At 40.1% G+C, this 25685-nt stretch overlaps 2 protein-coding genes across 4 annotated transcripts; one reads left to right on the plus strand and one right to left on the minus strand.

The window, feature by feature from the left end:
- Positions 1 to 550: 550 nt before the first annotated feature.
- On the minus strand, positions 551 to 2592 carry atp6v1g1 (ATPase H+ transporting V1 subunit G1). Its single transcript, XM_083670142.1, has 3 exons — positions 2419 to 2592; positions 1569 to 1669; positions 551 to 1347 (listed from the first exon to the last, which is right to left on the minus strand). The coding sequence occupies exons 1-3, from the start codon at positions 2498 to 2500 to the stop codon at positions 1174 to 1176; spliced, it is 357 nt and encodes a 118-aa protein (XP_083526268.1). The 5' UTR covers positions 2501 to 2592; the 3' UTR covers positions 551 to 1173.
- Positions 2593 to 5074: 2482 nt separating this feature from the next.
- fer (fer (fps/fes related) tyrosine kinase) lies at positions 5075 to 24934 on the plus strand. 3 transcript variants are annotated; one of them, XM_083670527.1, is made up of 19 exons: positions 5075 to 5176; positions 9221 to 9498; positions 9784 to 9957; positions 10118 to 10217; positions 10656 to 10839; positions 11681 to 11818; positions 11915 to 12034; positions 12432 to 12554; positions 13624 to 13813; positions 16242 to 16337; positions 16678 to 16884; positions 17173 to 17295; positions 18810 to 18866; positions 19552 to 19667; positions 19803 to 19897; positions 20055 to 20178; positions 21901 to 22055; positions 22273 to 22395; positions 22972 to 24934. In XM_083670527.1, the coding sequence occupies exons 2-19, from the start codon at positions 9289 to 9291 to the stop codon at positions 23106 to 23108; spliced, it is 2472 nt and encodes an 823-aa protein (XP_083526653.1). In that variant the 5' UTR covers positions 5075 to 5176; positions 9221 to 9288; the 3' UTR covers positions 23109 to 24934. The 3 variants fall into 3 exon arrangements, 2 of the variants coding, with proteins under 2 accessions (XP_083526653.1, XP_083526654.1); XM_083670528.1 differs by having other exon boundaries at positions 16681 to 16884; XR_014554226.1 differs by lacking the exons at positions 20055 to 20178; positions 21901 to 22055; positions 22273 to 22395; positions 22972 to 24934 and having other exon boundaries at positions 19145 to 19667; positions 19803 to 19834.
- The last annotated feature ends 751 nt before the right edge of the window (positions 24935 to 25685 follow it).

The following is a 25685-nucleotide window of genomic DNA, read 5'->3' on the forward strand; positions in this document are numbered from 1 at the left end:
TGATATTGGACAATGTAGGAAAATGCTGACGTAGTGCACATATTTTCGTGGGATGGCCAATCACACGAAACCATTCCGGTCAGGGCAGGTACTTCCGCCGCCACATGGCAGACTGTAGTAATGACGCAATGTCATTGTGCCCATCTTCTTCTGCACAGTATATTTTGATGTAAATAACAGCTGATAACGTTTTGCTTTTATTTAATGACTCTATTTGGTTGAACTCCACACAATGAAGGTTCGATCTTCAATGTGTGGTACTGCAGTTTGAGGAAACACATTATTTCACCCTTTTCTGTTTTTATATTCCTATATTGATGTTGTAGTGACCCCTGGAGGAATGTCTTATATTTTACATGTACATTTCAGAAGAGGCTTTATCATGCACATCTGACTCATCACATGTCTATGCATGCAGTTTGTAATACTGTACTTGTCTGGTGTTGGAACGCTAAGGATTCTCACATCCACTGCAACCAGGTGGAAGAGGTAACAGGCTAAATAATCTTGAAATAAACCTATAGTCATTAATACAGAATTCAAACAGGTGTACACCACCAGAACACTTTATTTTGTTTAATTTAATGTCACAATGTCTGTGAACAGAGAGGAATGTTCACTTAACATACATACAAGATCATATAGCCTTTTTAGGGATAGATAACAACTGGGCAACAGGATAACATTTAAACAAAATAGATTTGTGCAATTGAGATTGCTTCTTTTCATGTCTAAAATCTATTAAGTCAAAGAGGAAGTAGGCCTGTGTTTTGGTCTCCACAAGTTGTTGAAATAAATCAAGAAAAATATAAATAAATATCACACTGCACAGCAAGACACACACTCATACATATTATCTTCACAGAAATTATTGATGATACTACAACAAGCCATTGAGACGAGACCACAGAGACAGAGACACTTGCATTGCATCAGGCCAGGGCAACCTCTGCCTGCCTTGAATCACTAATACAGGCAATAAATATACTTTAAGTATGACCGGATTTATATCCTGACAAAAGTACAGGAATCGTTCGCAGGGAATGGTTGAGGTGTATGGTATTTATAGGTACAGATATATCAGTGGAGCCTGTAGCAACTCTGACAGCAATACAATGGGAGTCTGTCTCAGTGATTCCTCAGGATGGGAGATTGTGATGTGGAGAGATGAGTCTAGCCAGCAAAACGATAATTGGCATGAATTTCTGGCTTGATGTCACACACCATCTTCAGCAGATTGCCCAGCACAGTTTCCCGGTTCTGCTGGTAACTGGTCTGGATGCGGCCCATCTTGTCCACCGTCTCTTTGTCCACTTCAACAGCAGAGTTACCATGAGAGCCCAGGGCCTTATGAAGAATAAAACAAAGATAGGTTTTATTTTGCCATTTTACAAGACAAACCATTGTTAACAAACATAGGCCTACAATACATGGTATGACATCCAATACCCAAGCTACCAACTACTGTTTGTGTATTTTTCCACATTAATCAAATGTAGAATATAAGCATGATCCAACTACTGTATTCTCCCATGCCAATTCAAACCAATCACGCTCCATTGTCTCACCGCAGCTTCCTTGGTTTTAAACTCTTTCTCCCTCTGCATGCGGTACTGCTCAATCTCCGCCTGGGCTTCCTCCTTGGCCTGCTTCAGACGACGATTTTTACCTGAACAAACACAAACAAAGTATAGTTAGATCATCAAATACATGAGCAAAGAACATGTTTAGTCTACCAAATCTATGCCATTTGATAGCGCTTCCTGGCAAAAGAGGGCTTGGGACATCACATGCTATTTTAATAAATAGGGAAGTGAGACCAAGAAAGAAAAAGAGGTTTTTCTTCTGTGACTCAGTGCCATGCTACCCCGCCCGCCCCCCCCCCCCCATCTAGAAACTCAAAGGTGACAGAGACAACTTCGTTCGTGATATTATATAGGATTCTGGTAGTAATTGATAGCCCTGCCCTTTCTAGATAAATTCTACAAATATTATTTGACAAGTGATGCGGGGAGGTGGGGGGTCCCTTGTAAATTCCAACCACACGGTGCAAGATTCCACATAGGCATAAACAAATGACATGGTGACTGTTCTGCATGGGCTAACATTCGTATTCAGACCCATTGACAGAAGCAAATTTGTAGCAAAATCGCAGCGCTGCTTAGCCCAGAACAGCTGGCAAGCAAGTTAGCTAAATAATATAATGACATTTTATTAGCTGGGTTATAAAGCATTGGCGACCTCAATAATTGAAGTGACATTACTGGCTTATTATGGCTATGTAGTTTCCATTTGCCATTTTGTGAGATGTCAAATATGAACAATACAAACACGGGATAGCTAGCTAACGTCGTTTAGCTGTATGCTAGCAAGCGAACCAGTTAGCTAGCCATTGAATGACAGGAGATTTCAACTTACGTTTGCGAGCTTCTGCAACCTTTTCTGCTGCTCGTTTTTCAGCTTGCAATAGCTGTTGGATACCCTGGGACTGACTCGCCATGATTTTATGCAGGAAGAGATAAATAGGCAAGAAGAAGGATCTCCAGGAGTTGGTGTATGCTTTCAGCGAAGGTCGGGGAATTTACTGCAGTCAGTCAGCTGACAGCGCATCATAAAGTCAGGCTGAAACCACGTGATTGGGTAAATGATTGGGTGCGTTCGGTTTGATACACCGACGTACTGTATCCCGACAGAGCAAATTGGACATTTGGAAAGGTTTCACTTTACTAGTAATGCACTTAGTCGAATAAAGATATTACTTTTCCCATCTGTTTCAAGCCACACATTTTCTGTGATTTCAAGAAGAAAAAAAATCGGTTAACACCTGAAGATGAGATAACTACAACTTTATCTTACCTTTTCTCACTCCAGTGAAAACCTTTCACTCCAGTGTTACCTTTTCACTCCAATGTTATATAATGTTATATTATATTGTCATGGGAGACATAACATCATGTGCAGCCTCAAATTATAACTTAAAACAGTTAGACTATGTGATTTGTCATGGTATGCATTTGCAACATTGTTTATGTGTTTGTTGGTGGCTCACTTTGATGCTATACACATTTTACAGTGGCTATCATTTGTCTCATGCATGTGTTTAATGTGTATTTGTTTGTTTAACCTGGATATAGAGCAATGCAAATAGAATAATGTCAAATTCTATCAAACAGCATGTATTGATACTGTGCTTTGGTTCCATATAATACAGTACATTGGAATCCTAACTGTGGGCAGATTCCTAGTGATACACATTGTATACATTGTGTGCAACTTTGTTCTTGTCCACCAACCATGTGGAGTGCCTACGCTTGGCATGCAAGGCTAGTCAGGCAATGGTTAGTCTCTTTCCATAGTCTTCGAACATTTAGTCTATAGCCCCGTATATGTATTGTCATTGGCCTATAGCGTGTCGTGGCTATAGGCAATAGTTGACTACTGTGAGCTAAAATAATAAGTAAGGAAAACAGCCTCACCTGGAGGTCATAGAATTAATTGCAGCGTCTACATTTACATTTTTACATTTTAGACATTTAGCAGACGCCTTTATCCAAAGCGACTTACAACAAACCTCTAAAATCAGATTCCCATCTGCATGCAAAAGGTCTACACTAGACAGTTGTGAGAGTCACAGTCAATGATGTTCACCTCACTATAAACAACCTCAAATGCTAGATCCTACGTCGCTGTCATGCAGCAAGAACAGAGCGGCTAAGACATAGTTTCTTCCCCCAGGCCATCAGGATCATCAAAGACGACCCCACCAGTGCCCCCCCTCAAGTCACTTACACACTCACTGACATCATAACAAATACGCACAGATTAATTACCCATTGCGGACTCATCTTTCACTGTAATTAACTGTACTGGACAACCTGTCAATGCCATTGTATATAGTCATTCCATTGTGTACATTGCTTACATTGCTGTTTATACTGCTGTTTATTTCTATTTATTTTAAATTTATTGTTGCACTTCTCTGTGGCACTGTCACTTTTGCATGTTGTATGCATGTGACAAATAAAGAATCTTGAATCTTGAATCTAGTTGTGTACTATTATTTCGCTGTGTATGTTCAAGTGTACTCTGTATGTATGATTTTTCATACATTTCCATGAAAATGGACAGTAAAATAATGTATTCTATTGTATCGTATCATATTTGACTGATATCGTAGATTGTTCTGATCAATCCAAGGAATAGTTGTTCAATGCTGAGATGTAATCATAGAGAAATAAAGACATAAGGGTTCAAATTTAGATAAATTAGTCAGAGGAAGAGAATACTCTGGGGTTCAAAGGGTTGTAACAACAGAGATTCCCACACACCATGGTTACAGAATAATGCAATCAAATACAGGATTAAGAAAGAAACCAGTTCATCCCAAAGGTACTTGGTGAGCAGATTGGAACTAAAACATCAGCATATCATAATTTCTACTTGAACCTGGAGTTGCCTCTTCAGGTAAAAGGGAGAAGACTAGAAATACAGGCGCATCGATAGATGTGGTATGACGTGCGGATGGATAAAACTCTCATACTAAGCAACACATGAAACTTCTTGTTGAGATACATTAATTAAATCATAACTCGGAAGGTTACTATGCATGATATGTTGTATACATCCAGGTTTCCTTAGTGATTCTCTCATCATTTTTTTTCTGTTTATTGATGATATTAATATTCTTTGGGTGTTTTCCTTTCTTTCAAAAACACCAAACAGGGTTGGAAAGAGGTCTGGGAGCACAATGATGGTGTACAGTACAGCAATACGTACAGGTTTGTGTGTGTGTGTGTGTGTGTGTGTGTGTGTGTGTGTGTGTGTGTGTGTGTGTGTGTGTGTGTGTGTGTGGTGTTCTTAATTTGTTAAATTATTTCATATTTTCGTACACATGACTATGCCTTTATACCCGTTTTATTGTTTACCTCTCTCTCTAGTCTCACACACACACACACACACACACACACACACACACACACACACACACACACACACACACACACACACACACACACACAACGTCACAATCCTATGGTTAAACGAGTACGGAGCCAGAGCCTGAGCGGAAACCCCTCCCGAATCCCAACTCCGGCAGCCGAGCAAAAGAAAAGAGGAATACCAAGGAATCAGGAAACACGGAGAAATAACAGAAGAGAAAATAAATTATCATAATAAAGTGAGTGCAATCTTTCGTTGATTATATCCACTGTCCATTTAAATCGGATCACATGTCCTAATTGCTATTTGCTAGAGAACAAACACTTTCGAGCAACTGCTTAGGATTTTTTTTCCTGAAGAAAAAAAAGACGTCCAGGCACCGACATTAGCAGGAATAGCTAGCAAGCTACTATAGCTACTTTATACCACAACAGGGATGCATTAGCTAGCTAATTAGCCAACTTGCTATCAAAGTCAACATCCAAAATGAAACGGCCACAATTTATTTACAAATTGTTGTGAATTATGTGTTTTCATCAAAGTCGTTCACCATGGCGGTGTCAATGTGGTAAGCTAGGTAGCAAGCTAACGAATCAGATTTTATTCAGCAATTATTATTGCTTGCGTACTGTACCATGTTTGTAAGAGAGGCATGGATGTCATGGTTAAGGCAGGATGCTTCTGCTAAAACCTATAATCTGTAAATCTATAATAATGCCATTGTTGTTGAATACAGTAAAACTGTAGCAAAAACTTTCCTCGGGACATGTAGGCAGTTCTTGCAGTAAGTTGTGATCAATTGACATTTTTGCCACATGATAATAGTTTCCCATTTAGTTTTTTCAGAAACTCTTTATATTTTGAGTTTTGTATCTTTCCATGACATTTTGTTAGAAAGAGCAGAATATCGAACTTGAAGGTATTATGATTTGCCACAAAATGGGCGTATGAAACGGATGCAGCATAGATGATTGGTTACAGTCAGATAACAGTAAACCATATCACACCTCAGGCAAAACAAAAAAAGCTAAATAAGAGAACGTTTTGTCAGAGCAAGGTATCTATACATCATGTCATAGATGCGCTCCCCTATATGGAATTGCATACTAACCTACTCATTAAAAACTAGACCTCTATATGCTGTTTAATTAAATATGAAGTATAACTAAATAAAGTACCACACGTTGTAGCTAGATCTCAGGACAAGTGTTTATCTCTGTCAGCCTTGTGGTCCGTGACCTTTCATGCCACAGCAGTGAGCAGAATGAGGAGGACATTCCATTGCCTGACTGCTCAGATGGGGTATTCAAGAGACGGTACCCCCACAGAGCCGTTCTGCAGTACACAGCAAATCCTTGTTGAGTCTAACTCCCACTGATGGCTGCTCCTCCACCACTCTAATGTTATTGGTGAGAGAGGATTGTAACAGCTCAGGAGACATGATTTCACTGTATGACTGACTCCAGTTTGTTGTGCACAATTTCAACTGCACTGTTGGACTCTGCATTTATTTTGTCTCACGCATCAGGGGGAAGCTCAATTGTGACCAAAGGCTAACATTGTTGCCCATTGTCAACCATTACTTAGGACATGAACAACAGAGAATTGAATCTTGCAAGTCAACTTCTGTCTATCCCATATTAATCTCTATCACTCAGTTTTGTCTACAGACCCTGTGCTTGTGGAAACCTGGATTGATAAAACTATTAATCCTGCATTTGGTATAGAGTTAAACCTTCCCCTTTGATCATCAATGTAACTTTTCCACATTGTGTTCCTTTAAATGTGTTTTCTGCCCAATTTTGGTTGATGTTTCAAGATATAATAATAATAATGATAATAAAAATCAGTAATTAATCTCAAAGCGCAATAACATTAGGTCAAGCAAGACCAAGACTGCCACCACAACTTTGCGCTCTTACTGTAAGACATTTAATTTCATGGTGACTAGGCTGTATGTTATGTAAGCCCGTAGGATATTTTTCAAAGTTGAGCTGGTATGAAGTTCTTCATGATGTGTTTTGGTTGAGGGCAAACTATTTTTCGATCGGGGGATAAAGGTGATGGTATGATTCAGCTTACAGCTTCCTTTTCCTGGTGCTGCAATTCTCGGTCTAATAGTCAGCAGCATGGCTCTTTCATTAACCTACTCAGAGGCTTGTAGCATTGAGCAAAAATGCATGACAGAGAATGTGTGAAAATATTCAAAAGCCTGTTGTGTGTCAGAATATCAAACACGTGTTATCCTACTTAGCCCATTGATTGTGTAGGCTTATGCTAGTAGTAGTTGACCTAGACTTCCTGAAATACAAAGAAAACAATGCATAAACACTATCAATTCGATACAAAAGCAGCTCTTGACTGTACTGCACTTTATTTGTCTCCTGGCTTGTCTCATAGTCGTTGTGGTTTCCTTTCATCATTTCTGGTTTCTCTGTCACTACGCTTGCTGGAGGCCTTGAAGTTGGTAGGTCAGGACTCACTTGCATTTTCACTGTAGTCTTGTGTGTTGATGAAGATCTTTGTCTTGTCTACTGCTCCTAGGTTCTATTCTTTGTTGTGAAATGTGTGGGTGATTTCTGCCTGTGGCAATGAAGGCCATTGTTCAAAGCCATCAGTTTAGTGATCTTAACCTGCTTGGTAAGATAAAGGACAGTGATAGGGTAGATGAAGTTTCACAAAAAAGTCAGCACGGTCAGTAGATCGGCTAACATTGAGACTTCTAGTTGATACATCGACTAACATTGAGACTTCTAGTTCGGGAAAGCCCTGTAATAATGTCTTAGTTTGTCAGTTTATAAATGTTTTTTCACTTGTCTAGCATGTAGGCCTACATAGCTAGTCATTGGTCTCTCATGTTTTAACACATTACTGTATGTGATTAGCCTACAATGTTGTTTTCTGCTGTTTAAGATTTGCCTCTGATCCCGAGCTCTTGTAATGGCATTTTTAACTTGCTTAAGCTTGTTTTGAAATAAACCAATGAGACATGCTCTGTAGTCCAATGCTCAGCACTCAAGAGAGCCATAGAGCCATGTCCCTTAGCCTTGTTGACAGCTTGGGACTTGTGGGTGGTATAATGACGCCTTTTGAATTCCTATGGCAGTGCTCACATCATCTTGCCAAGAATTTGCAACAAGAATGAATATCTTATTGTGACCACAAACCTGCCGCACTTGATTTTGTAGGGAAAGGGATAGCCTACAAAGTCAACAGTTCACCCCAAAAAGCAACAATATCCATGGCGTGACATTACTATGCTGACAAGACAGAATAGGCTATTTACAACCACAACTTGTATGATCTCACTCTATTGATCATAGTTTTGAATAGTGCATGCCTTTGTTGAATCGAAACCTTATGTTCTTGATATCTGGGTAATGTTTTGTACATAGGACTAGCTAAGACACTAGGCCTCTCTCGGAAGTGTTTTTGGAGTTTTCATATTAGATCAGTCCTCCTACTTTCGGTGGAGTGTCTTAGGGACAAAAAGCATTGCATGAAAAAGTATTAATTTGCTAACGTCTTAGACCTTAAATCCATTGTAATTTTGAACATTTTTGAATTGTATTAGTTTGACCTTTTATAGGCCTAGCCTCTGGCACTGGTGGGTAAAGATGTGCTTGGCCCTTAATTAGCACACTCTTGCAGGACCCTGAAGCTCCCTTGTGTGAGACAATGGAGCAGAAGGCATCTGACTTGAAGATAATGAGCTTTTCTTGGGGTTTAGTTGGATTAAATAACTAGAAGGGAGGTAGAGTGATTAATACAAGTCCTTGCAGTCAAATTGTTGACAATCTGTTTAGCTTAGCCTTCAGTTCCACATACCCACAGATGGCTTCTAGTCTCTAATGACATGGTTTCAGTCGTACAGGGTGCTGTGTTGTTACTTGTGCATCTCATTATCATTTTCTGTATAGCTGTTGTTCTGACACCTACATCCTGAGAAAGGCTGATAGCCTTCTCATGGCTGGTTTGAGCGAGCCAGCAGCAAGCTTCTCTTGCTTAATAAGATCATTGCATTATAAAGGCCTAGGCCTAGGCCTAAAGCCTAAAAAATAAAAACGAGTTTTCCAAAAACTGTTATTTCACATGAATCCATTAGTAGCACGTACAGTACCAGCATACATTTGTACAATGTGGAAACCTTTTCTGTACACAATGTACGTATGCACTCTGGGCCGAATCGTAGTTCAAGTTAGTATATGGAACCATGTAGTAGTAGACTGCATGATCATTCCTTAAATGTGTGTCACTCTCTCAATCTTCCACCTGTATGCAGGAAAGATGCAAACCTGAGAGTGCCTCCCTGCGGCGAGTGTGAGACAAACTGCGTGCCTTGCGAAGAAGATGGGGTTCGGACGGGACCTGCGGAACTCACATGATGGCCTGCTAAAGTTACAGGACTGGGAGCTGAAGCTGCTGGAGACGGTGAAGCGATTCATGACCCTCAGGGTGAAGAGTGACAAGGAGTACGCCTCCCTCCTCCTCAACATCAGCCAGCAGGTGGACAAACACGACAACACCTCTCAGATAGACTACATCAGCAATGTCTCCAAGGTAGGCAAAGCAGCAGCAGCACCTACCCACACTCACCTCCCACACATAGATGTGTCTAGTTGAGACATTGGGCAGGATTTTTGACCCGGTAAGGCATTATGCATCAGCATAGAAGACATTAACACACATCACCTGTCTGTTTACATGCACCTGCCTGAAGAGTCATAATGCATTGTCCTGTGGGCATAGAGAAACATTCCTCAAACTGATCTAAATGCTGAGAGAAAACAGGTCTGACGTCTCTTCCTCCTCTATCCCTCTCTCCCCCACCCTCCAACCATCCAGTCCTGGGCTCACATGGTGCAGCAGACGGAACAGTTGAGTAAGATCATGAAGACTCATGCCGAGGAGCTGAACTCGGGTCCTCTGCATCGCCTCACTATGATGATCAAAGACAAGCAACAGGTGAAGAAGAGCTACCAGAGCATCCACCAGCAGATAGAGTCTGAGATGAACAAGGTAAACACGACGGCTTGAAACAGAATCCTACGTTTACTGGTACTTTAATTTCCCCCCAATATGCTTGTTTTGTTTCTTTTGTCTGAAGTGTAATGGATGCTTTTGTTTTTATTATTTGACTTTGAGGATGTGATGGTGTTTCTGATGTAATCTCTTACAGGTTACAAAAAGTGACCTAGAAAAGTTAAAAGGCACCTACAGACAATTAACAAAGGACGCCCATAGTGCCAAAGAAAAATACAAAGAAGCAATGGTGAAAGGTAGTGATTTTTCCTCAATAACAACCAGAAATCAAAATACATGGAGCATACACACAAGCATATTTCCTGTACTGATATCCTGTTTACCACCCTCAATATCATAGCACTTCAAGAATAAGAGTGATTAATACATGTCCTTGCAGTCAAATTGTTGACAATCTGCCTTTATAAAGGTTTAGCTTAGCCCTCAGTTCCACATACCCACAGATGGTTTCTCGTCTCTAATGACCTGGTTTCAGTCGTGCGGTCTGGCACTTCAATAACAAGAGATTTGATAAACTGCATTCCAAGATTTCCCTTTAGTGTTATGATGTTACTAGGAAATTAAATGGTACATGCCATGCATAAATACGAAACACTACAGAAGAGCAGAGAACACACTGTGTTCCAGATAGAAATGCACACTCAGAGAAGTCCTAATGTTTGATCTCTCCTTAGGTAAGGAGCCAGAGAAGGCTAGGGAACGTTACGACAAGGCTACCATGAAGCTGCACAATCTCCACAACCAGTACGTGTTGGCCGTGAGGAGTGCCCAGCTCCACCAGGAGCACTACCGCGACACCACACTGCCTCTGCTGCTCGACTCCCTCCAGAAGATGCAGGAGGAGATGATCAGTGCACTGTGAGTGCACTGTGAGTGTGTGTGTGTGTGTGTGTGTGTGTGTGTGTGTGTGTGTGTGTGTGTGTGTGTGTGTGTGTGTGTGTGCTCAGCTGCAGATTAACAGGCTACAGATCCGTGACTGCGACATTCTAACGTTTGTCAGACAATGTAAACACTGCAGAATACGTAAATCCTGAATTATTTACATACGAGTTGAGGTTCTTGTTGCTTGCGATTAAATCCCAGATGAGGCATAATCCCATAACTTCATAGCTGTCACATGATTACTCGGATGCAGTATCCTCTATTTTTTGTAGCATTTTCTCCTTAAGCTGTATTTTTAATCACTGTTTCCTAAGTCTGGAGCAGATGTTAATCGACAGAAGGAGAACAATTCCGAGCGTGTCTGCGGAGCTGAGTTTCCCTTACTGAGCTAGAGCAGCAGAGCGATGACAAAGTACAATGGGCTTTAGAATTACACTGTTTTATAACCTGTGGAGTTGTCGATCTATGTGAACCCGGAGTCATGGAAATGTGATTTCTTTTCTTAACCCTTTCTCCTCATCTAAGATATTTGTTTGCAGCCCTGGTGTTTTTGTGCAGGTTTGACCATAGTTGTAACATTTACTTGATCCTGTTCAGTCCAGTACATTATTATAGATATGACATTTTATCACTGTTGCCAGCTATTAGTCATTTTAGAGATGCATAGTTTTGATGATAGTCATCTAAAAGGTGATGCAGGAACCAAAACTTGTAGTTCCTGTTATGTCAGAATAACTGACTTATCTGCAATAGGAAGTATTAGTCTGCAAAGTGTTAGAACACAATTATGATTTCCCAAATGTTTTTTTTTATCCAGGAAGGGGATTTTGGAGGAGTACAGTGAAATCACCAGCCTCCTAACTGATGAAATAGTGAAGGTCCACAAGGAAATCCACACCTCCATTGACCAAATTGACCCAGTCTCAGAGTATGAGCACTTCATTGAGGTCTATAGGTAGGTTTGGGTGAAAGCCACATTTTTCTATGCTAATATCTAGTTTAGAATAAAATGTTTTATTCCATTTTGGTAATGTGAAATGTCTTCTTCCAGGTCCCCAGAAACCAAAGAACCAAATGTAGAATTTGATGTTTCATTATTGGAGGAAACAGAGAATCTTCAAGCAAATGAGATCCTATGGAATAATTTGACTGCAGACAGTTTACAGGCAATGTATGTCAAAAAATGTTTCCATTAATTAAAACTGGGCTATTTTTCAACCAGTTTCAAAAGTTGAGTTGCAGAGAAATAGTATGTGGTACAGTTAACAAAAAGCTATGTTCTTGTTGGGTGTTATTACACAGACTATACACACATAGTAGTTGTATAGCCTTGACACTGTCTCATCTCCCCTGAACTACTGTACAGCACCACATTCTTTGGCAAGGATCAAATATGTCAGCTGTAGTCTACAAATATGCTAATAATAATATTAGCCATTTAGCAAACATTTTGTTTTACATACGGTCCCAGCGGGAAACGAACCCCCAACCTTAGCGTTGGTAGGGCCATGCTCTACCCACTGAGCCACACAGTACCACAGGTCTTATCTTCTGTCTCATCTCCCCAGGCTGAAATCCTCATCAGATGAGCTGGTCCTCACTCAGCAGAGCCTACGCACCAAGGAGGATCTCATGCAGGACCTGGAGAGCAAGATAGAGGAGTCCACCAAAACATGTGAAAAGAAGTCAGAGTATGTCATAGCTATGCTGCTCCAATGATCCACACACCTCTATTAGATTCTCAAATAGCAGCTCGCATCTCAGCATTCTCTCAACGAATATGAGAGGTCATGCTGAAATTAATCTGATCAGGGATAGTAGACAGATTAGACCGCCTCTGATATGTTAGGTGTTGCCTCTGTGCGCTCATTCATGGCATTATATTCTTGTCATTGGGGAAAGGAAGACTGGGAAGCAGGGAATGAGGGAGGGACTAGATTCCAAACTCTGTGTTATTTCTAAGAAGCCCAGTCGGCCTTGGCACTCCAGGAGCTGACCATGAAAGTAGATGATGTGAAAACTCATTGAGGCAGACAGAGTACAATAGACAGAGCTCGGTCTGTAGCTGAAGCTCAGCACATTTTTTCGGGTCTGATGGATAATCCCCTATAAAAGACGATGATATAATCACGGGCCAGTCCACTCATCCCTCTGTGATCTTTCAACTGCAGATGTGATTCAAGATGAGGCACCGCTCACACGCAGAGAACTCATGTCTGCTTGTGTTATCGCTCGCTTGTTTGGATTTTCTTAATCGAAAGATGAATACAGATAGAGACAAAGTGATGGGCGGTTACGGTTAGGGTTAGGGTTAGGGTTAGGGTTTAGTTCAGTGAATAGTTCAGTGAATCCGGCATGTTCATCTTGATTCCTCTCTGTGTTGACCCCCAGCACCCAGAGTGGTGTGGTGTTGGTTGGTTGTTTGATTAAATAGTTTAAAGTCAGATGTCTTCACACCAATTAATCAGAGCAGAGTAAAAGCTTAAAATGTTATACTGATTGTACCAGGGGAGGCTGGTGGAGGTAGAAATCGGAGGATGGGCTCATTCCATGCATTACAATGAGTGCGTCCGTCGATTTGTACTGGATTGTACATACATATCCCTCTGGTGAAAGTAAACAAGAAAATACATTCCCTCCACATCCTCATTCTACGAAAGGGATTACGTACAGTAGTATTACTGTTGAATCTAGTAGCGCTCTAGAGTTTGACCCCACTCTCTCTCTCTCTCTCCCCCTCTTCCTCCCTCCGTCTCCCAGCGCGGTGCTGCTACTCAGTCAGAAGCAGTCTCTGGAGGAGCTGAGGCAGACGGTTCAGCTGCTGCGCTGCACCGAGGCAAAGCTGAGCGCTCAGAAGGACTTGCTGGACCACAAGATGCAGGAGAACGAGGGTAAGGAGCCGCCCCCCGTGGTCAACTACGAGGATGACGCACGCTCTGTCAACTCAATGGTGAGTCTTTGGAATGACTTACCTCATCCTTCTCTTGTTTACATTGTTGGACTACATAAGGAGAGAACTTGGCAGGACTTGTCACTGAAATTCTGGTGTGTTCTAGAGTCATAATGATCAAAGGGAACACTGCACATTCCACTTAGGTTCCTCTCCTCTTTGTGAACTCCTTCTGTCCATTATACTTCACTTATTATTTGTTTTATTTAAAGCTTTATTTATTCAGGGAAACCTGACTGAGACCAGAGTCTCCTTTCCAGTAGGGCCCTGATTTTAGATCAAAGAAAATAAATCAAATAAAACTAATACAATACAAGAACCAGTTACAAACAATACAATACAACAGTTGACATGAATACACTAACCACATGTACATACCTCCCTAAACAGATCTTTCACTAAAAACTTGAAATGACCTACGGGTACCAGAGTGTTGAGTTTTAAGGCATCCTGTAGGTCATTTCAAGTTCAGTGACTAAATTCAGTTTTCCCTCTAAATTCAGTCAAGACACTTGCGTCGGTTTAATCATTGTTGAATGAAAATGGTAATACATTTAAGTTTAAGCTCCCTGCCTGAAGTTTAACAACTGGGCGGGGCGGTGGGTGGGACGACCATGGTACAAATATGCAGATCACTGTAATCAATATTACGGGAATTAGAGAAAAAAATAACTTGGCACCAGCTTAAGATCAACAAGTGATTTTTGAATATAAACAAAACCATGCTGAAGGTGTAGAATGGCCTGCTGAGCTGAGGGGGCACAGGGGTAGACAACAGTATCACCGTAAAGATGTCATTTACAATTGTTCAAGGACAAACCAACATTATTTATGTAAATGGTAAACACCAGTGGACCTAGAACCAAACCTTGCGGAAGACCTTTATAAATATTGAGAACTAGATTCAACGCCATCAACTAAGATACATTGAGTCCTAACTGCAGGTAATAATTTTGAAACCAATTACAGGCCGACTGATCCAAACCAATGGCAGATAAGCTCTGCAATAGGAGGGCATGATCAACAGTATTGAAAGCCTTAGAGGGGTCAATATTAAGGGCTGCACAATGCTGTTTCTTATCCGGAGAGGTCACAATGTCATTTATAACTGGGGAAGCATAGCAGCAGAGATGGTGCTATGTCCAGTTCTAAAATATGACTGGTGTGCATTTCTAATGCAATTTATTGGTAAGGACTGCATCTGAGAGTTGATCAGAGACGTGAAACAAGAAAACTAAAATATTGGAGTCCCTGATCAATTCTCAGTCCTTGCAATCCTTTTTACAAGTTAATCCCTGCAGTGTTATCAGAGCATCTGTTCTTGTTATTGCTGGACCCCTTTTATAAACCCTAGACACTGCTTCCAATTCTGATTCAGATGGGGCTTATGTTAACAACATAAAAAGTGAGTAATTGACATAAACAAGGTTCAATACCATACCCCTCCTGCTGTTCTCAGACTCTTTGGTGTCTCATGTTAGACCTCATGTGTTACACATCACTGAGCCCCGTTGCCAATGTCTTTCTCTCTAATTGCAAAATAGATCAATGTCTAAGTGTTTCATTCCTTTTCTGGTGTGATGATGCTGTTGGGGTTCCATGTGTTCTGCCTTCTGCTCTCTTCGATAAAACATACCAAGTATTCATTCAGGAACTCAAGAAGTCAAGTAAACATGGAACACTGGCATACAGTATTTTGCCAACTCAATAATTGTGCATATTTAATAAAAACTGAGAAATTCCATGTAATAGGGCAGTAGATTAGCATAGTATAAACAGCGTATTGTGACTGTATGTGGGAGATCATTTGGGATGGAGTCCAAACTCGAGATCCACGGCCAACTCAATTGCGTAAATCTGGCATAGATGTCAATGGGAAGTTAGTAGTGATTTGAGTTACGCATGCAGATCTTGTTAGGATTCCACCCCTTACACTTGGTGCTTTCTAGCCATGCTGTAGATAGCTGGATGAACAGAGGAGGGCAGTGTGGGCACATTTTGTGATGGCCATATCTCCATCACGAACACAGGTTTTCTGTGACAAATAGAACCAATGCCTACGATATACATTTTGTGTACCCAGACACAGGTGTTCCAGGGCTATTAAATAGTTTCTTACCCCATTGTGTCCATACACCCTGGCGAAGGTGTAAGCCTGTATGTGTTGATTTTAAAAATGGAGTGACCTGGATCTGGATTTATTTTATCCCACACAACCACCCTGTTTCCTTTTTATTCTTAGCCAAGACTTTTTTCCTATTTGTGAAAATGGGAAAAGCTGTGTGAAATTAGACCCAGATGAATGACAAATTAATTCTGACTGTCCATAGCTGTGACGCTTTTCTTTGAATATCTATCAAATTAAATTACTTTTGTTCATTGTATCTAAGCTATCCCTGTACGTCTTGTATATGTGTCTCTATTTTAGGACAAAGGAAAAGACAGGATATCAAAGTTTGACACCTTGCGTCATTCCATCGCTGGCATCATTCGCTCTCCGAAGTCCGTCCTGGGCTCATCCTCGGTAAGATCAATACAGTACATTGATGAAGCTTATTTGTGTGTGATTTTGTGGTCCTTTTTTGTGTCATTTCAAATTGCCTATTGCATTTTATCATATAACAGTGTTGCCTTTTGGAGTGATACAGACCCTGGAAATTATGAGCCCCCTTACTCTCTTTGACTATTCATTATCACTAACTATCCTTATGGAGTATTGATCTGTCATAACTGAAACTATTTAAAGAGCGTAACAGATTAATCCATTCAGGGAGGGGGGGGGGGGGGGGGTGGTGTTCTGATCTACCCCCTTTCTTTTGGCGGAGAAATAACATTTTTTTATTTTTTATATTTGTGTGTTTTAGCAGTTTTTTGACGTGATCCCGACCAGTGAGAAGCCGCTGGGGGAGCAGGAGTGGTACCATGGTGCCATCCCCAGGACAGAGGCCCAGGAGCTGCTCAAACAGCAGGGCGATTTCCTGGTCCGAGAGAGCCACGGCAAGCCTGGAGAGTACGTCCTGTCTGTCTTCTCAGATGGACAAAGAAGACACTTCATCATCCAGTTTGCAGATGTGAGTGTTACCAGATTAGATGGGTATCAGCACCATGATTATGGTGTTAGCTATCAAAAGGAGAACAGGGAGGGACACTACAGTGGAGACAGAAGTGAATGAGTGAGTGATTTTATGGGTAGGATTTTACAATGTGTTTTGAGTCCTCAGTCATACAGTATGTAGGTCTAAAGGTGGTAACATGTAGTGAAGTTGCAAGATTTCCTTGCACTAAAGACCACGATCAAACAATCTATAACTCAACCTTGACTTTAATTTGATGTTTTCTGTCTTACTTTTTTCCCTCAGAATCAGTATCGTTTTGAAGGCACTGGATTCCCTACAATCCCTCAGTTAATTGAACACCATTACACTACAAAGCAAGTAATTACCAAGAAGTCTGGGGTGGTGCTCTTAAACCCTGTCGTCAAGGTAAAACGCTCTCCTATTTTCAGCTCCACATGCGCCTGTCATGTGCATATGTCAACGGGAAATCTCACAGCGGGAGTGGGAATGTAATTACTGCCTGATGAAGCTGTCAAACTGTCATGCAGGTCTTTATTACATGAAAACTCATTAATACGCCCAGGTGTCCATAAGGTTGTCCTGGTGTGTTAAAGTGATAGTTCACCCTAAAATCAAAGTCTAATTCCATTTAATTAGATGGTGCTGATCTTCCACATTTGCTTGGATTTGGGCACGTGGATTCCTCATAATGTACGTAGATGGCATAGATTGAATATGGACTGATCTGGACATTAGACCAGTTGAGGAATGAAAACATCTGACAAACTTTGATTTCATGGTGAACTACGCCTTTAAGTCCATTTCCACAGTTCCTCTGTCGTACCAGTGTTTATCATTTGAGTTCTCACCAGGTCTGTGCTCATGATTCAGTACTCTCTTTATATCCAGCCTGCGCTGACATCAGCATCTCTGGAGTCGATGGAAATCATATCCGGCTTCTCTGTTATACCTGACATTTCACATAGATTCTTTTGATTTTTAAGATGGCCTCCCTGGCAAATCATATCATATCATCATTTGATTTCTCATTCAATTTAATTGTAATTTCCTGGAATATAGTTGGGATCATCTGACATAAATTAAATAATTGTATTCTTAGTGACTTATTTCCTTTGTGATAAGTTTGAATAAGTAGGAGGTTTTGATCACAGTTAATCAACTGTTTCTAGATGAATATATTAGCTCTGGACACTGCTAGAATACCATGCATGTATTTATATATATATTTGTATTTGACTGAATGACTCTGATCATGATGACATTGTCCAGATGTATTTGGTATTTTATCCATTCACACTATTATTGTGCAGATATGTATCGATGACACATTTCACACGTCTTGTCTTTTTAATCCCCTCTGTAGCCACATTCAGGCTCACTTGTTTCTTGACAAGTAGGAATGCACTATCAATATAGGTTAATCATACAAAGAGACTTGGGAGTTCCATGCTGGCCTGATGCTGTTGAACACAAGGGTGTTTTAATTGTTTACGCCATTATCAATACAGGGTTAATCGTGGTTGTCATTATTACTGTATTGGATCTGCTGAGGCCTCAAAATGCTAAGTATTTTTAAATGGTCTTCCCACAGCCATTTGGGCACTTCTAGGCAAAGCAGTGATATTTTACCATTAGATTTCTCACTTCAAAGAATGTGGTTTTAATTTGATCATTATTTCACTTTTATGAGATTGGACACTTGAATGTGTTGAGCTGTAATAAGTATGGGAAAACATATTTTCCTGTTCAGTGTATCATTGTCTAGCAGAAGATTAATTAATATTTTCATTTATTTATGTTTTTCTTTTTTCATCATATTGTTCCTTGGTTCATAGGAAATCAATACTTGCTTGATGCCCCAATGATAGTGTTTGTACAGTATGTTGTTTTATGTTACCCATGTTTTGTGTCTTTTTCAGGATAAAAAATGGATTCTCAACCACGAGGATGTTATTCTTGGAGAGCTTCTTGGCAAAGTGAGTGTTGTTAATGTGTGTTTCTGAGTTAGAACCCCTAAGTCATTTCAACCACACCTGTTGGATAGATGTTTTGTTGGTCAGATGATAGTGTCTCATGCCTGTTCAATATACACTCACTGAGAACTTTATTAGGAAAACTATAATAATACTGGATAGGGCCTCCCTTTGCTCTCAACAGCCTCAATTCTTTGTGGCATTGATTCCACAAGATGTTGGAAACATTCATTTGAGATTCTGGTCCATGATGACTTGATTGCATCACGCAATTCCTGCAGATTTTTCAGGTGCACTTTCAAGCTGCTATCTCCTGTTCTACCACATCCCAAAGGTGTTCTATTGGATTCAGATCCGGTGACTGTGAAGGCCACTGAAGAACACTGAACTCATTGTTATGTTCATGAAACCAGTTTGAGATGACTTTTGCTTTGTGACATGGTGCATTATCATGCTGGAAGTAGCCATTAGAAGATGGGTAAATTATGGCCATGAAGGGATGCACATGGTCAGCAACAATACTCAAATAGGCTGTGGCATTCAAACGATGATTGATTGGTATTAACGGGCCCAAAGTGTGCCAAGAAAACATTCCCCACACCATTACACCATCTCCACCATGAGAAGGTGTACAGGTGTTCCTAATGAAGTGTTCGGTGAGTGTAGATTTTTGTTGTGCCATTTTTAGGGCAACTTTGGGGAGGTTTTCAAAGGAACGTTGCGGGACAAAACTCCTGTGGCAGTAAAAACCTGTAAAGAGGATCTTCCACAGGAGCTGAAGATCAAGTTTCTATCAGAAGCAAGGTGAGTAGATAATCCCAGTGGCCAACTATTCCAAATAAAAAGCAAGCCCTTTCAGGTGCCCAGCAAGGTCCCCAATGCTTTCCATTCATATTTTAAATATCTGTTTCTTTATCTATAATATATTTGTTTCTACAGGATCCTAAAGCAATATGATCACCCAAACATTGTGAAGTTGATAGGTGTGTGCACACAGAGGCAGCCTATTTACATTGTGATGGAGCTAGTGCCAGGTGAGTTCAGTATACGGCTTCCCAGAGAAAGTACTTCTCATAACTGGATCATATTGTTTGTGTTTATTACTTTTGGGAAAATCCTGTCTTGATGGTCGTACACATTTCTCTTCCAAATTGTTCATAATTTTGTTGATCCATTTTTTTCTTTTAAAAGGAGGGGACTTCTTGTCTTTCCTACGGAAGAAGAAGGAAGACCTGAAGACTAAACAACTGGTTAAATTTGCCCTAGATGCTGCTGCAGGAATGGCTTATCTTGAGCTCAAGAACTGCATCCATAGGTATGATGCTGTATACTTTTCTCCAGCGTCAGTATCAACCATACAAAGCCGTTACAGTATTCAATGTCAAGAATACCAGAATGTTTATTGAATCTAACTTTTAAGACTAGCTTTTACAATTGATGAGTCCTTTTTTTTTACCGATACTATGTGACACAAAGCTGAAACTTCTTGCCTCAACTGCAAGCCCACTCAATTTCCAAATGTAACTGAATTTAGATCCATGAAATGTCTTCCCATCTGTAATGTTGACTGTCCTCCAGTCTAAAGTGAGTCCCTAAAGAGAGATGCTGCAATCAGCCTTCCAGTACATTTCTCTCAGGCAGCAGCACTATCAAATCATCTGGTTGTGCATTGCTCTTACCTATCTCACCAGGGCAGTTTCCCAGAGTGACAGCCTAATTTGCCCCAACTCTTTCCAGCTCTGAGGCGGTAGTCAGCAGTAATGGCAGTAGAGATGCGCTGAAAAATGTTAGAGTAGCTGTAGGGCTAAAGTTCAGGGTATGAAATTGGAATGGAACGGATGCAGGGCTCAATCTGTCCTATACACACACATACACACACACACACACACACACACACACACACACACACATACACACACACACACACACACACACACACAACCATGGCACACACACAGGGTCATTCCAGCCACCTCCTCAGGGCCCAAACAAACTGAGTATAAATGTTCACATGATCAGATAACACACACTTATATTGACCTTGTACACAGCATCTGAGCTCCCCGTCTGTTAGAACTCCTGTTGAACTAGGTCTTAACTCTTGTACTATTTCATTTTTCTCATCACATGTTAATAACCTTCTTCCACCATGGTTTGTTATGGAGGAGTCCATACAAATGTTTTTTATCAAAAGCAATCCCACTAATTGACAAATTATAATGTCATAAGAGCAATTTCCAAGTCGAGCCTGGCTCCACAAGGGGGCTCGAGGGGTTAATGCCCCCTCAGTTTTATGCCCCAATCATTTTGATGCCTCCAAAACCAACAATTTGATTGACTTAGGCTGCGCTCATCTCATCTGCCCCTTGTCGGTCAGTCTGATATAAGTAAGAGTCAGCTGCTGACTGAATAAAGCCAGGTGCCTGGGCTGAAGGTATTGTGAGGTCGTCAGCAACATAGTTTGAGTAAATAAACCTAACCTACCTAACTAAAGAAATAGCCAGCTAACTATAACCTATGTGTTTATATGTTTGAGTATAATAGTTTGAATTGTTTATTTGCAAAGTTGTAGAAATGCAGTCTCTTTGTAAAGCGGCACAGAGTAGCCTGCTCTTCGTTGGCAAGACAGCATTCTATGGCTGCAAACACATTCTATGTCATTGTATGGTCAATTATTCAGTTTGTGACTAAACTCAAATCATATTTTTTTTTTTTTTTTTTTTTATTTGTTTGTTTTGCTCAAATAGTTGTGTCCCCTCAGAAATGTCATGTGCCCCCTGATGGTGTGATGGAATCAGAGATGTTGCCTCTTAAGCTGGACAGGCCCATAATTGGGCCCAAATTCTGCTTTAATTTGAATATTAATTTGATTATTGTTTACTTTATCTCCCTGTCATGTGTACTATGTTATCTATGTTTTATTTGGGTCTGTTTTTTAGGCAGACATTAGTCAAATAGGGCATAAAGCTTAAGGTGATGGTGAAGATGGAATCAGATGTTGTTAAAGGGATAGTGTCCCTCCCTTGGTCTCCCATAGGGATCTGGCTGCCAGGAACTGTCTGGTGGGAGAAAATCACCTGCTGAAGATCAGTGACTTTGGGATGTCAAGACAAGAGGATGATGGGATATACTCGTCATCTGGCCTCAAACAGATCCCTATCAAGTGGACTGCTCCAGAGGCTTTGAATTATGGTAAACTTTTTTCAATTTCTTTGACTAATCCCATTTTGAAAATACCAGTTTGTATTTTTTCTTAAACAGCTCTTGATAACAATGACAAATGCGCTTTTGAGATACTAGCTATGCATGAGGCAGGACAGCTTACTTTCTACTACATGACAGCACAGTGAAATCCTACTCTAGGTGTTTTGAATATCCTGCATCTAAAACCAGTCTGCTGTTGTTCCAGGGAGATACAGCTCAGAGAGCGATGTGTGGAGCTATGGCATTCTCCTGTGGGAAACGTTCAGTTTAGGAGTGTGTCCTTACCCTGGGATGACCAACCAGCAGGCCCGAGAGCAAGTGGAGAAAGGTAAGACACCCCTCAGCGCTCACTAGGGGTTCAGTGTGTTGGCGTACAGTGTAGATCTCTCTTGTTGACAGCAGGTCTGTCTACATATTCATGAACCATACTGTACCTGTCCCAATTTTTATTCTCACCAAAACAAGATCATTCTTCTGCCTCTAAATGAATGAAACTTCAGTAATTTACAAAGGTTACTTTTAGATGCTTGACTTTGTGAGGGAACTTGCTGATGATATTAGGCAGCACATATGCTCATTAGTTGCCATCTGAATGCACTTTTACTGGTAATGGTCTTTCCTATTGAAGAATGAATGACTGTAACAACGGTTGGGTGTAAAATTGCAGGAAAATTATAGCAATATGCCACTTTCATGACCATTTAATACCATAGAAAACAGCTGAATCAGTCTTTCAGTCCTTATGAGGCAATTACTGAGGCAATTACTTGCAACCAGTCATGATGATAACTGCATTTGATGCATGTGTTCTCCTACACCTAAACCCTGTGTTAATATAGCCTAGACGAGAGGATTTATGGAAAGTGTTCCCATCATGTGTGTTGTTTGTTTCCTTCCATCCCAGGCTACAGAATGTCCTGCCCACAGAAGTGCCCAGAGGAAGTTTACAAAGTCATGCAGAAGTGCTGGGAGTACAAGCCTGAAAACCGGCCCAAGTTCCTTGACCTTCAGAAAGAACTGGCCTCGGTCAAGAAGAAATAGCACCCAGGCAAGGGGACGGGGACCAACTCACGTGTCCCCACCCAGGGATCCTGATATACAGAGAGAAACACACAAAGTTACAGCCTTGATGCTACTTGTTATGGTTGTGCTTTGGTGTATACTTTGTTACAAAATCACTGTGTTATTTGCCTATGCAACTGTTTTGAGCCATTATCAAGGAGAGAGGTCTCTGCTTAGCTTTGATCATTGTCAAAATATTACAGTATTTCTTTAAACTGGTGTAAACATAGAAATGATTCTATGCCCCTCTTAACCTCTTACTGAATCACAGTCAGCTTCGGGTGAAAAGCATGCAAATCACATATCGTACAAGTGCATAAGAAGTATCCCTCTTCTTATGCTCCCTCACACATAAGATTAACAGAATATTGAGACTTAACCTTTTTTTTGAAATGCCAAGGTGTTTGGTGCTCTATTTAGTCATGTGACCTCCTGAACAGTCCAATCGAGATCTATGCACCACTCTGATGTGCACTTCAGAGGTTGAGAGCTAGACTGAAAATGTATGACAACCCTTTATTATTCTACTACCAGCGGTTTCTACCTACTGTACGGCCATATCAGATCATTCCTGAGGGCATAGTTGCCCGTTTTTAAGTCTCAAGCTTGACTTTCATACAGTACATTCAGCTAGTTAGTGCTGTCCCTTCTCTTACGTCTTGCCGTGGTGGGTGGAGTTGATTTGAGATCTGATGCTCATTTCTGTCCAAAGACCTCATTATGTTTCTCTTCACTCCTACATCTGTATTATTACAAGTAAAGCATATTAGGATAAGTGCAATTTGTGACACCTTTTCCTATATTTTTCAGGGTTTGTAATGTAGAGATATTGCAATATGGCCACCTTAATTCTAAAATGAATTATTCAATTCTAAGCCCTTGTTTTATTTTATTTGAAAATTTTGAAAATAGTAAAATTTATTTGTAATTAATATAATTAAATTTACTTTGAATACTTTTATTTTTTATAATACTCTTTTATTTCAGACCCTCCTGCTGTCTATTTTATGTTTTCCTCTGTCAGTTCTTACAAGCTCAATACTTGTGTACCATTTGAAAACCAGAATGTATCATAACTGTATTATCTGACATTAAATGTAAATTTAGCGTTTTTGTCAAAACAGTCTGCTGTTATGTAGCTATGTGACTCTGTTTGCGTGCTCCAGTTTTTAAAACTACTTACTATTTCTGTTTCTTTCTCAGTTTTCATTTAAGTTCATGCTGAGTGTGTAGCATCTCATAATTCAAACTGACCATTTCTTTTTAAAAGCTTAGTTGTAAATCATTGATAGATGTGCATTTAGTAGGAATAAACAGTGAGCTCTCTTTCTGTCAGTGTCCAGCTATTCCACCATGCTCTGTATTCTCTCACTCCTTGGAAGGTGCCATTTTGTCTCCATTTAGCCAAGCTCCTTTTGCCATTTGTGCTGACAGCCCAAACGTGTCTTTAATAGCATCTTCTGTGAAGTACCACGTCACATCAATCCGGCAATTTTTTACTTGTATGAGAATGACGGAATTATCTTTTTTCAAATGTACAATGAAACATTCCTCCTGTATTTTGTAAATACTTGTAGATGCTATAACCATTTGTTTGTTTTTTACATTTTGTTTTTCAAATACTAATCTGATAAGATGCAACCATGCAAATGTATGTAACTTTTTCTGTATACTGTACATGTATTTCTGTTGGAAGAGCCCCTTCTAATGACGTACTCGATAAAGAAAACATTGTCTGTTTTGCGTCTGTATCTGCATGATTGTTTGTACATTTCTAGTATATGTATAAAAGATTTTGAAAAATCCTCCTCTTTCCCCTCTTCGCTGGCCTATCCTGTATAAAATGTAAGCGTCACTGTCATTGATTGGTTTAGAAATACAGAAGCAACCGTCATTCAGTGATGACACTCATATCCTGTCACATTACCTCTAGATAGTTTTTCTTTCATTCCAGACAAAAGTACAGTTGTGGTTCTGCACACCAATCAATTGATTTGTATTAGTAACCTGGTCTTTATAACAAAAAGGTATAAAATTAATAGGAAAAGGGTGCTTATATTTAAACTACTGGTTGGTGAATGCAAACAAAACATTTTTGTTTCAACACATTTACAAAGTGTACACCTTTAGAAACTTTTATTTATTTGAGACACAAATAGTATTCTTAGCATTTTGTATTAGTGCTTTTGTATCATTTTCAGTCTCATTTCTTGTTAGTGTATTGACATATTTGGCAGTATTTTTGTTTTATAGGATTTGTTCTATGATTTAAACTTTTGATTTCTATTTGTTTTTTCCTCCTAGTTCAAAGTGATAGTCCAGATCTGCCCATTTGTGGATAATGCAGCTCTACTTTATAGGCCAATACACCCAGACCAGACTATATCTCATACAGTCACTCATTGTTTTTGAGTGAACATGTGCAGTATTTGAACTTCACTATTCAATGTGAATGTCTTGTGCTGTATTTGTATTACCTTTCCAATATTTACTTCAAAGCCAACCTTACGGCAACCTTACAAACACGTGTATTATCAAGATCCTTTTCTAACGTTT

The sequence above is a fragment of the Argentina silus genome, assembly GCF_951799395.1.
Source record: "Argentina silus genome assembly, chromosome: 5".
NCBI lineage: Eukaryota > Metazoa > Chordata > Actinopteri > Argentiniformes > Argentinidae > Argentina > Argentina silus.

Bases quoted from the DNA above. Each gene is read 5' to 3' on its own strand.
- atp6v1g1 (XM_083670142.1), bottom strand. From the start codon at position 2,500: ATGGCGAGTCAGTCCCAGGGTATCCAACAGCTATTGCAAGCTGAAAAA. The intron at 1,670-2,418 runs GTAAGTTGAAAT...GTGTTTGTTCAG, and splicing joins GGTTGCAGAAGCTCGCAAAC to GTAAAAATCGTCGTCTGAAG. The intron at 1,348-1,568 runs GTGAGACAATGG...ATTCTTCATAAG, and splicing joins TTAAAACCAAGGAAGCTGCG to GCCCTGGGCTCTCATGGTAA.
- fer (XM_083670527.1), top strand. From the start codon at position 9,289: ATGGGGTTCGGACGGGACCTGCGGAACTCACATGATGGCCTGCTAAAG. The intron at 16,885-17,172 runs GTGAGTGTTACC...TTTTTCCCTCAG, and splicing joins TCATCATCCAGTTTGCAGAT to AATCAGTATCGTTTTGAAGG. The intron at 19,668-19,802 runs GTGAGTAGATAA...TTGTTTCTACAG, and splicing joins AAGTTTCTATCAGAAGCAAG to GATCCTAAAGCAATATGATC.